This window comes from Ailuropoda melanoleuca, chromosome X (assembly GCF_002007445.2).
Source record: "Ailuropoda melanoleuca isolate Jingjing chromosome X, ASM200744v2, whole genome shotgun sequence".
Lineage (NCBI taxonomy): Eukaryota > Metazoa > Chordata > Mammalia > Carnivora > Ursidae > Ailuropoda > Ailuropoda melanoleuca.
In genome coordinates, this window is record NC_048238.1 from 42,247,473 (window position 1) to 42,260,148 (window position 12,676).

The following is a 12,676-nucleotide window of genomic DNA, read 5'->3' on the forward strand; positions in this document are numbered from 1 at the left end:
CTAATAATGCATTTGCTCGTAAGACATGTAAGTGTATCCTAACTATTGAGGTCTCACAAAAAAAGAGCCTTAAGGGATGTAGAATGGGGTCCCCCATCGAGATGGAGCAAAGATAGGACTCTCCCAAGGTTAAATTTTTATGTCAAGTGATTTTCAATAAGTTAGTTCCTTCTATTGTTATCTCATCTTTTGCTTTTTTTTTTTCTTCCCTTCCAGGTGTCTCTGGAACCGCATTACAGTTTCTTATTGAACACAGTCTTTGAATACTCTGGCCTAGCATGCATACGTGTGTGCGCAGTGTATTCTTGCATCTTCTCTGTAGCATCATTGTAATTGCTGTGCCAGGACCCTGTGCCTTTTAAAGAACATTAACCCTTCCAGCTGGTTTCCATACTATATGATCTGTTATGTTCTTGATCGTTTTTAATGCTAAACACTCATGTGACTTGTTCCCACCGTTCCCAGGCCTAAACTAGGTGGTCGGCCACAGTTCCAGCGCCCACAGAGGATGACAGGCACTGTGCTGGGCTTTTTAATAGAATGTCTCGTTTAATTTGAACAGTGCCCTGCAGAGGTAGGTATACTTATCTCCATTTTACAGATGAGATAACGGAGGAGTTTGTCACTTCCCCAAGGTTAATTGTGGTAGAACTAAGACTTAAACACAGATCTGCCTAACTCAAAGTATATTTTCTTCTAGAGATGCTATAGAGAGACTGGGTATTCTCGGGAGCTTTCAGAGAATTCTGCAATGTTTCTGGTGAATGGTGTTTTAAAGAGTTCCTTTCTGATTGCAGTCCTATCTGGATAGACATTGCCGAACCTGTGAGAAATGCCACTGCCACTACCGTCCCGAACCTCCAAACCTGAGACTAAGAAATCGCAGTCTAGCAAAATTGTGCCCAGTGATCATGGCCAATCTGAAAAGGTTAGAGCAAGCTGTCTCTCCCAACAGTGTCTCGAGTAGCTTCTTCCTGTGTTGCCTCAGTCCCTATCCTCACCCCTAAATCTTTCTCAATATGTATTGTTTAATCTGAGAAATTGGGAAGGAGTGGTAGCCCTTGTAGTTTAAGATGACCAGCAAATTAGAACTTGGATTCTAAGTGTGAAGTCTCCTTTCCCATAAAAGCATAGCTGAGATGAAGGGTGTCCTTCACAACCTTCAAAAGCAAACAATACTCAGCTCTCATTATAAGATCATGTCTGTAATCTTAGTTTCTGGGAGATGCTCAAAGTACCTTGCTGGGAGGCTACTTAGTGCATCCTGGGCAGACTATGAAGGTTAGGTCAACAAATTATTATCATGCTTTTTATAGCTATTAAATTTGAAGAAGGGGTCCATTTTGATGCTGTTGTTTTGCCCTTGTGGATAGTTTGACACTGTCATTCCGAACCTGGGATGTTCTTTGTTCATCACCATACATATTTTAATTAGAGTTTTACTACACTGATGAATTGTCATTAAGGGAGTATTTCCTGGAGCAAACATCATTAGGCCAATTTAATTTCCTTGATTGGTTTTCTCTCAGCATAGATAAACATTTTCTAATCATTTTCATTTTTTGTTTTACTAAAATGATTTTCATGGAGGGGCTAAATGTTTTTTTAAATATAAATTTGGCAAGAAAGATTTGATACATTGATCAGATTTTTGTCTATCTCGAATTTGCTGATTAGAGTTCTGTCATAATAAGTTTTCTTTTGTGGCAGTTATTTTTCCAAATCCAGCTTTCTGGGGGCACATTTTGTAAATCTAAGTTTTATTGAGTTCAGTTTTACCTGTGAATTTTATTTGGGGCTGATTATTTCTACTGGTAATATTAAATGGATATTGGATAGCAGACTGACAGTTAATTTCTTAGCTAACTTGTGAGATTTGTGTAGCCACCAAACATTTTATTTTTGCTAATTATTTCCACTAGGCTTATTTATCATGAACTAGATAAAAGACTAATAGTTTTCTGATTTCTTAGCTTAATCAGTTAGAAAATAGAAGTAATTCTTGGCTCTTTCAGGATTGCCCTGATGTGCTAGATTGGTCTGTTGTACTATGAATCCAGTTCTCTAAACTTCTGATCACTACTGTGTCGTGTACTAACTATTCATGATGTAGATGAAGAACAGAGCATATAGATGGTGTGACCCTAATGCTCTGCTTCACATTATAGCAACTCCCTGATATAAGTAGTGCAGGGTTCTCATTTCATAGAGGAAATTTGATACTTAGGAGGCTTTCACCAAAGAAAAACTGTTAGTGAGTAGAAGAGCCCTACAGTGTGATTTACCCCTAACCTGTAGCCCCATAGAAATGGTCTTATTCACTTGATAGTTGGGTAAGGCATGCACAGATAAACAATACCTAGAAAGAAAGCCCCTTTGCTCCAAAAGATTCACCTCTCCTCCTGTCTACTACCTCTCCTTCATAGACACTTAACAATTAGAGGTTAATATGGATTACCAAGCTCCTTTCTTAAAACACAAAATTTGGGTCACCCAGGCGCCTCTAAACAGACTTTTAAAAATGTGTATTCTCTCATTTGATCCTCAAATAAAGTAGGTTATCATTCTAATTTTACTGATAAGCAAATTGAGGCTGAAAGAGTAAGCAATTTGTTCAAGGTCAACAGCTAGTAAAGAGGTGATTCTGGACCAGTATCTAGATATGTGTGTTATTGTCCTTATTGGGGATATCTTAAATCAAATACTTAACATAAGAGATACTTAAATATTTGTTAAATTCTTGAAGTGAAATTTGAGAGCATCCGTATTAAAGGAATGACTGGGAATGCAGGGTGGTGGTGGTGGTGGTGGTTAATCTTGGATCAGATAACCATAAAGATGAGAGAACTAAGAGGGAAAACTAGCTTTACCAAGCTATTTTGCTCATTCTAGGGGTTACACTGAAAGTCATCATCCTAGTTTTGTCCCCATGATCAATGATTACTTCCTTCAGGGACTCTCTAAGCAGCAGTGAGTGCCAAAATTTCCTTTTGTTGTAGTTTATTGGGGTTTATTATATACATCTCCAGTTGCTTGGAGATTCTGGAGTTTCCCCCTGAGCTCCAAAGATGACCCAAAGCCCCTGAAAAGTGTTCATGATTGGATGTACTCATTTACCTCTTTCACTTTTTTAGGAGGGGGAGAATTACCAAGCAAAGATCTCTTCATCTTCACCTAAGAGACAAAGCAAAAAGAGATCAGCTTTTGAAGATCTCACCAATGTGAGTATGCTAGGCCAATCCCCTGCTGTGGTTTTGCATATGGCTGAGATAACCTCTTCCTTAAGGGATCTTTCTGGATTACCAGACCCTGACCCTCTCTAGAATGTTGAGAGCCAGTTGTATTTGGAATCAATGATCCAATTTCAGAAGCTGCAGAAACTCTTCTGCTGGCACATAGCATCTGGATTAACTGGTTGAACTTTCTGGAAGCAGCAGACAGAGTGATTAACAGATATGAAATTGTAGATAAATATAAGAGCTACGGGATCTTGCATTTAGATTAAGTCCAGTTGTGGCTCAACTAGCTGCCTAGGCCTTGGAGGTAAGTATCTTGGTGGATTCATTGTAGTTCAAGGCAGTGTTTATCAATTCAAGCACTATGGGCATTTGGTGCAGTAGTTTTTCTGTTGTGTAGGACTGTTCTCAGCCACAACATCTCTGGCTCCTGGCATTAACTTCCGGCAGCAACCTATTTGTAGTGACAATCAAAAATGCCCCCTGATGTACAGAACCATTGCGGATTACTGTTCCGTGATCTGGTCTTCAACAGTGGAGACTGAGAAACTCAATTTTGATGAGAATTGTTGAGTTTACTCCCTTCTGGTATTATTTAGATACCAGCAAAACCCAGAATTGATAGTTAAACTGTTACTAATTGAATGTAGAATTGGGCCAGAGATAATCTTTGGTCTTAGAGAATAATAACTGGTGACTCCTGAGGGCTTACGAGGTGCCTGGCACTATTCTAAGCGCTTTTTCCTATATCAACTCCCTTAATACTCATTTATTTCTATAAGGTGGATACCATAATTTTGTCTACAGATCAGGACTTGCCCAATGTTGTTTTCGAAATCTGTTTCATCTAGAATACTGAGAACCATGGTGAACTATTCCTGCCCTCCGTGATAGAGCGTCCTCTGTAACTACCAGAATACTTGTATCTACTAGATAATATTTTACCCCCTTGAGCAGGGTTGGTTAAGCATCGGCAAAGTTCTCTCCTTTGGATCTCTGCTCTTTAGATGCTGCTATATGACCATCTTTGTACTAACATAGTCTTCCCCATACAGATTACAACATAAGTGATTAGGTTACAGCTTTCTGAATAATTTCAGATTTACTGTAGATTGGTTGAAAGGGACCTGTAAGGCTAGATTTGTTTCCTGACTTACTTAACCATGGATCTAGAAACTTGGCTGAAATAAGGTAGCCACACAAATTGGAAGCAGATGCAGCTCACGTTAATGTAGCTTCCCTTGGCCCCCAGAGTCCCTGATGGAAGAACGGTGATATTGTGTAAAGCAAGGTCTCACAGCATATGAGATAATTTCTTGCTATGTCTCAGTCCTTTTTTTTCATGAATTTTATATTGCCACTCATAAAGAACAAACACAAACTAATAGGAAATACATGCAGATATCATCCAGAGCCCTTCTGGTTCTCCAACTGAATGCAGTATCTGTTAGGCCACATCTGTATCCAGGGTGGAAGTGGGAGAAGCAAGGCATTTCTGAGCTGTAGCTCTGCCTCTGGCTTTCCAGAAACTCAGAAAGCCCAATTCCCTTTTGCATTCAAGTTTTGAAGATTCACTTTGGTAACCTTGAATGGTCTTTGGTGTTTTCCAGAGAAAGTTCCATCATTACAATGTGCCTAATCCATTCCTAGGATTGGGCATTTCTGCAGATGTCTGAATTCATCTATTTGAGGGGTGAGGGCTCCTTTCTCTCTGAATTTTGGGGGTCCCTATATGATTATTTGCTTCTTTCTGTCTGTGTTCCTGTCAGCATAGTAAGTCTCCATGTCCACACATCTGTTTTTTCCCTCAGCATTCACTAGTGAGGTCCTGGCATGTCAAAAGAGTTGATCTGTTTTAATTAATCTGCTGTGTTTGTCTTCCCCTTGTCTTTATCATTCCAGCATGGGAAAGACTTTTGATATGTAAGAGCTGGTCCTAAGCCAGTAGACAAGGAGATGGGGTCTATATCCATGTTTACCTAAATGATTTTGTGTCAGTAGGACACAATTTTCTTATTTTTTTGGTGAAACAGTTGTAAGGAAGTGCAGATTAAGGTCCCTTCCCCTGTGCTTAGTTAGATTTGAGAATATTAGTGCTTTGAACTTTCACATATGGCAAGTAGAGAATTTCACCCTGGGCGTTGGGATCTCTACCTCTCTCCTGCCAATAATGCAATTCTTTTCTTATTCTGAATCTCAGTTGCACATATAGGGAGTTTGTAAAACTTTAGGTAAGAAGTTAAAATGAAAACGGTGCCAAACTATTTGAGAAGTAGAGGTAGATGGCTTGAAGCCCTAAGAAAGAATTCCCTGTTGGATTGCAGTTGCTTATCATGATCTGATGATATGAAGGCGTATTTTTTAAATATTTCATTTGGAAATAATTTCAGGTTTACAGAAAGTTGCAAAAATAAAAAGTAGTACAAATAATATACATATACTTTTCACCTAGATTAACCTATCGTTAACATTTTATCCCATTTGCTTACATATGTCATGGCTTTTTACCCCTAAGTACTTCAGTGTATATTTCTTCAGAGAAATTGTCATTTAAAAAAAACAGATTCATTTATTTATTTTAGAGAGAGAAATAGCATGAGCAGGGGTAGGGGCAAAAGGAGAGGGAGAACGGGAATCTCAAGCAGACTCCCTGCTGAGCGTGGAGCCCCTTCTCACCACCCTGAGATCATGACCTGAGCTGAAACTGAGAGTCAAATGCCCAACTGACTGAGCCACCCAGGCTCCCTAGAGAAATTGTCTTATATAACCACAGTACTGTTAACAACTTTATAAATTTACATTGATACAATATTTTTATGCAATCTATCATCCATATTCCATTTTTTTTGTTTGACCGTATAAGGTCAATGTTATAAGTACTTTTACCCTCCAGTAAAGGATCCAGTGCAGTATCATTTACTTGTTTCTCTAGCTGCTTTTTAAAAATATATATATTTTTAAATTTAAATTCAATTAATTAACATATAATGTATTATTAGTTTCAGAGTCTCTAGCTGCTTTTAATCTGGAACATTTCCATAGCCTTTCTTTGTTTTTCATTGACATTACCATTTTTGAAGAATACAGTCCCACCTAACACCCTTTTAAAAATAGGACATTCCTCATTTTGTGTTTGTCTGATATTTCCATGTGACTAGATTGATATTATACATTCTTTGTTGGAATACTGTGTAGGTGATACTCTGCCCTTCTTAGGATATCACATTTGGAGGCACATAATGTCCATCTCTCCCTCACTGGTGATATTAAATTTTGATCACCTAGTCAAGATGTTATCTGGCTTCCCACTGTATAATTACTGTTTATTTTTTTCCTCTTGCAACTAATCATTGGTGTGTGGGACACGCTCCTAAGAGCCTGCAAATAACCTGCTCTTCATCAAAATTTCCCCTAGATTTAGCATTCATTGATGATCTTTGTCTAAACCAAATCTTTATATACGCATATACATATATCTATATACACAGATGCACACACAGGTATACATATACCTATATACTCAGATGTATATATATACATACACCTATTTAAGAAATCGTGAATTTGCACAGCTCCTATTCCAATATACAGGGTTTTCCCTTGCATTCCCCAATCCATATTTGTATGTTCCTTCTTCTACAATGAGGACATCAACACATTTACTCAGTACTATAACACGTCTAAAAGGGTTTCAAAATTACTTCATCCATACCACCATAATAAACCTGTTAAAAAGAGTTCCAGATTTATTTGCAATATTCTCTGCCACCTCACAAACCCATCCTGACTGAGGATGTGTATGTTGAGGGTATATAGTCCAAAACTTTGTTTACTTGAATTAGTTGTTTCTTGTATTTTCTTCTGCTTTCTTTTTCCCTTAGTGTGATTATGGTATTTATTTGAAATATAATTAGGTTTAGTTTGTTTCACTTTAAAGGCATAACTTTTAAATTTATTTTTATTGATGTTATTCACAATCTCATGATCTCTTCTGTTTGATAAAATTAGTCATGGTTAGAGTTTATTTATTTATTTATTTTTTTAAAAGATTTTATTTATTTATTTGACAGAGAGAGAGAGACAGCCAGCGAGAGAGGGAACACAAGCAGGGGGAGTGGGAGAGAAAGAAGCAGGCTCCCAGCAGAGGAGCCTGATGTGGGGCTCGATCCCAGAACGCCGGGATCACATCCTGAGCCGAAGGCAGACGCTTAACGACTGAGCCACCCAGGCACCCCATGGTTAGAGTTTATGGTGGAGCTCCCCAGAGCCCCATGTTAAATAAATATCCCCTCAATGATGAGATAGATGTATCACAGATAGTGTTGTGTTAGAGGCCTATCCTGAAAAGGTAGTTGATCTTGGTATAGTCAGGTAGCAAAGCCAGTTATATTACATTTCCCCCCTCTGAATATCTTATGGAGTCAAAGTAGAATGTGATATTAACAAAAAATCTTTTTGGGAATTTGCCAGGCAGTATACGTGACATGGAGATCAGAATTACGTTCTGTGTATCTTGGAATTACTTAAGGCTGCTATTTGACTAATATGTAGCAGTACTACTATACTGCTAGCCTCCATTGTAATTGGTTGGCACCAGTGCCACACTGGTTGTGGGATGTTTTGATTATTACTCCTGGGAACACCCAAACAAGGTATCCAAGGTGGGGATGTGGGTCAGAACTTTCCTAAAAGTGCTACCTATTATGTAATTTGTGGTTCTCTAGATTTCCTTGCTTCCTTCTTCCCCTGCCAACGCCACCCCCATGTTTTTTGCAGGCTTCTCAAACTCAACCTGCCCAGCTCAAGAAAGAAGCCAATAAGGAGCTTGTTAAAGATGTTTCCAAGAAGATAAAAGGGAGCACATCTGCTCTTGGATTGGCCAAAACCAATGAGATGAATATGGAAAGGTGAGTAAGGAGGAGACTCAGATGGCAGTGTTTTAGATGGTAAAGGAGGGTATGTGACATCCTTTGACCTCCTTTTGTCCCCCATTGAGAACATGTTTAGTGAGCCACAGTGGTGATTACCACATTAACCGCTGGGTGCTGAGGTGGGCCCAGCTGTGGTTGCTGAAGTGATATAGGCCTCTTCTCTCTCTTTCCATGGCGTGTGCATACTGAAAGAGCTGTTGTCATTGGGAAGTTTGCCAAAAGATCTTGTGCTCATCTTTTCTCTTTTTTAGTAATTCAGTCCCTGTTTGAGCTAGTCTGCTTGAGATTGTGGGGGCAACTTTTCAGGGGATGCTCAGTAGCTGGCTGATAGCTTGCCAGTCAACTTATCTCATTAGAAGCTTTTGGGAGAGGTTTGTCCCTTGTTACTGGAGAGAAATTATCTCTCTAGGCCAAAAACCTATGTTTTCCAGATGTTACAGGGAACTGTTCACAGGTTCTGCAAGTAGATACAAGTATTATCATTTGGGTTAGAAAAAGGATTTACCCGTAGGAAAACTATTATTAGAAGAAGAGTTAGAGAGTGGAGTGAGTCCTTTCTATGGCCTCTCCTCATTCCCGTGGGAATTACTTTCAGGGAAGAAAAGAATAAATTAGCTAGATAGCTATAGTAGGCTTAAGCAGGGATTCCAAAGGGTAAGAGAAAAAGGTTGGGGAATTCCAGAAAATTAACATGTTAGGTCCACAGGACACTCTTCTAATTACCTAACCAAAAGAAATCAAACCAGATTAGCATTTATCCCTACTTAGTTTCTTGCTGAAATGAAATTCCTGGGATTTCTCTGTGTATTTTGACTTTAATTGCCTACATTATTTTCTTCTGAATTTCTTTTATAATTCTGACTTTAGCAGGGAAATCCTCACAAAATACCAGAAACATTCTTGCCTTCATTCAGGGTTCAGTGGAATGGACCTTAATAACAGCACTAGAACTAGTGGCTGACATTTATTGAGAACTCACTATAAGCACACATTATTCTAAGTGGGTTTTTTTGCAAACAGCTTTATTGAGATAAAATTTACATACCATACAATTCACCCATTTAATGTGTGTAGCTCACACATTATATACAGAAAGCTTTCAGTATATTCGAAGTTATGCAGCCATCACCATAATAAATTTTAGAACATTTTCAGAATCCAAAAAGAAAAAAAAAATCAGCCTGTATCTTTAGCTATCACCTCTCAATTCCCTCATCCTTCCCAGCTCTAGGCAATCACTAATCTACTTTCTGTTTCTATAGATTTGCCTATTCTGTGCATTTCATATAAATGGAATTATACAATGTGTGGTCTTATGTGTCTAGCCTTTTTCATTTCATATAGTGTTTTCAAGGTTCATCCATATTGTTTTAGGTATCAGTACTTCATTCCTTTTTTGTTGACCAATAATAATCTATTGTATGAATATACTGTCCTTTCTTTATCCATTCTTCACTTGGTGGACATTTGGATTGTTTCGACCTTTTGGTTATTGGGAATAGTGTGGCTATGAACATTTGTGTACAATTTTTTGTTTGAACACCTATTTTTGATTATTTTGTGTGTATACCTAGGAATGTAATTGTTGGGTCATATGGTAATTCTGTGTTGAACTCAATGAGGAACTGCCCAACTATATTCCATAGTGATGGCACTATTTTACATTCCTACCAGCACTGTATGAGGGTTTCCAATTTTCTACATCCTTGTCAACCTTTACTATTTTTTTTATTATGGCCATTCTAATGGGTGTGAAGTGGTATCTCACTGTGCTTTAGATTTGCATTTTTCTTTTTTTAAAAAAATATTTATTTATTTGACAAAGAGAGAGAGAGAGCACAAGCAGGGGAAGTGGCAGGCAGAAGGAGAGGAAGAAGCAGGCTCCCAGCTGAGCAGGGAGCCCGATGTGGGCCTTGATCCCAGGACCCTGGGATCATGACCTGAGCTGAAGGCAGACACTTAACCGACTGAGCCACCCAGGCGCCCCTAGATTTGCATTTTTTCTGATGACTAATGATGTTGAGCATCTTTCATGTGCTTATTGCCCACTTGTATACTTTTTTGGAGGAATGTCTATTCAGATCCTTTTCCCATTTAAAAAATTTAGTTGTTGAGCTTTTCATTATTAAGTTGTAAGAGTTCTTTATATTTTCTAGATACAAGTCTCTGATCAGATATGTAATTTGCAAATATTTTCATCTGTTCTGGGAGTTGTCTTTTCATTTTCTTGTTGGTATACTTTGAGGCACAAAAGTTTTTAATTTTGATGAAGTCTGGTTTATTTTTTCCTTTGTTACTTACGCTTTTGGTGTCTGATCTAAGAGACCATTGCCAAATCTGAGATTACAAAGATTTAAGATTTTATTTGCAGACCTTAAAAGTTTTAGCTCTTAGGTTATTGATTCCTTTTGAGTTACTTTTTGTTGTTAGTGTGTGTTAGGGGTCTAACTTCATTGTTTTGCATGTAGATATCCAGTTGTCCCTGCACTATTTGTTAAAAAGACTAATCTTTCTCCACCTAATTATCTTGGCATCCTTGTCAAAAATCAAATGACTATAAATGCAAGTGTTTATTTCTGAAGTCTCAATTTTATTCCATCGATCTACGTGTTTGCCATTACGCCAGTACCACATTATCTTGATTGTTGTTGCTCTGTAGTGCATTTTGAAATTAGGAAGTGTGACTCCTCCAACTTTGTTCTTCTTTTTCAAGATTGCTTGGCTATTCTGGGTTCTTTGCAATTCCTTATAAATCTTAAAATCAGCTTGTCCGTTTCCACTAGTAAGCCAGCTGGGATTCTTACAGAAGTTGTCTGGAACCTGTAAATCAGTTTCGGAGTATTACTATCTTAATACTAAGTCCTCCAACCCCAAATCATGGGATGTCTTTTCATTTATTTAGACCTTTAATTTATTTCAACATTTTTTTAGTTTTCAGAATATAAGTTTTGTACTTCTTTTGTTAAATTTATTTCTAAGCATTTTATTCTTCTTGATGCTGTTGTAAATGGAATTGTTTTCCTAATTTCATTTTCATATTGTTCATTACAAGGATATAGAAATACATATGATTTTGGCTTATTGATCTTATATCACAGAACCTTGCTAAACTTGTATATTAGTTCTAATAGTTTTTGTGTGGATTCCTAGGATTTTCTATATGTAAATCATGTCATCTGCTAATACACATAGTTTTACTTTTTCCTTTTCAATCTGGAGGACTTTTATTTCTTGCCTAGTTGCCCTGTCTAAAACCTTTAGTACTAAGTAGAATAGTAGTGTCAAGAGTTGGACATCCTTGTCTTCTAAGAATTGGGTCACCAACTTATTCTGGTTTTCCTAAGATTTGCCCAGTTTTAATATGGAGAGTCTTGCATCCCAGGAACCCTCTCAGTCACAGACAAACAAAGACAGTTGGTCACTCTGTCAAGGAAGTCTACTCTGATCACCCCACACCTATGGTATCATAGATACTCAATACCTATTTCCTATACTAATATTTCTTAAGAGATGGATTTGGAGAGGCAGACAGGAGTCAGATCACCAGGGCCTTGCAGATCATGGCAAAGAGTTTGGAATTTATTCAGAGAATAGAGGGTTTTTGTCCTAAAGCATCAGCAATGCTATATGAATTATATATTACTACACTACAGATCTCCCACCCTCTAAAGAAGAGTTGGATATCCTTGTCTTTTCCCTGATCTTAGGGGGAAAGCATCAGTCTCTCACCATTAAGTATGATGTTAGCTTTGGGTTTCTCATAGATGCCCTTTATCAAGTTGAGGAATCTCCTTTCTATTCCTAGTCTATTGAGTGCTTTATCATGAAAGGGTGTTGTATTTCGTCAAATGATTTTTCTGAATCTATTGAGATGATCATGTGGCTTTTTTTTATTCCATTAATATGGTTTGATACATGAATTGATTTTTGGATGTTAAACTAATCTTGTATTCCTGGGACAAATCCCACTTGGTCATAGTGTATAATACTTTTATGTGTTGCTGGATTTGGTTTGCTAGTATTTTGTGGAGGATTTTTGCACCTATATTTTTAAGAGATACCAGACTATAATTTTCTTGTGATATCCTTGTTTTTGGTATCAGTAATATTGGCTTCATAGAATGAGTTGGTAACTGTTCTTATATCTCCTGTTTCTTGGGGTTGTTTAGGAGGAACTGGTAGTAATTCTTCTTTAGATGTTTGGTAGAATTCCCCAGCAACACCATCTGGGCCTGTACTTTTCTTTGTGTATAGTTTTTGTATTAATTCAATGTTTTTGGTTGTTAGAGGTCTAACTCAGATTTTCTATTTTCTTTTTAAGTCCATTTTGGTAGTTTGTGTCTTTTTTAGGATTTTGTCCATTTCATCTAAGTTACCTGATTTATTGGCATACAGTTAGTTTTGAACTCTTCTTTGTTTTACATGTTATTATTGCATATTAATTCATCTTCACAACAACCCTATGAAGGAGGTAATATGATCCCCACTGTATAGGTGAAAAAAGTGAAG

General features: G+C 37.6%; 1 protein-coding gene across 4 annotated transcripts in view; it reads left to right on the plus strand.

The window, feature by feature from the left end:
* The window catches only part of CCNB3 (cyclin B3), a 56,875-nt gene that overhangs the window by 12,100 nt on the left and 32,099 nt on the right, over positions 1–12,676 (plus strand). For all 4 annotated transcript variants that reach the window (XM_034649500.1, XM_034649501.1, XM_034649499.1 and 1 more), the window contains exons 2-4: positions 798–928; positions 3,135–3,221; positions 8,013–8,143. In XM_034649500.1, coding sequence (XP_034505391.1) covers positions 833–928; positions 3,135–3,221; positions 8,013–8,143 — 314 coding nt within the window. In that variant the 5' untranslated portion in view covers positions 798–832. The remainder of the gene's footprint in view (positions 1–797; positions 929–3,134; positions 3,222–8,012; positions 8,144–12,676) is intronic.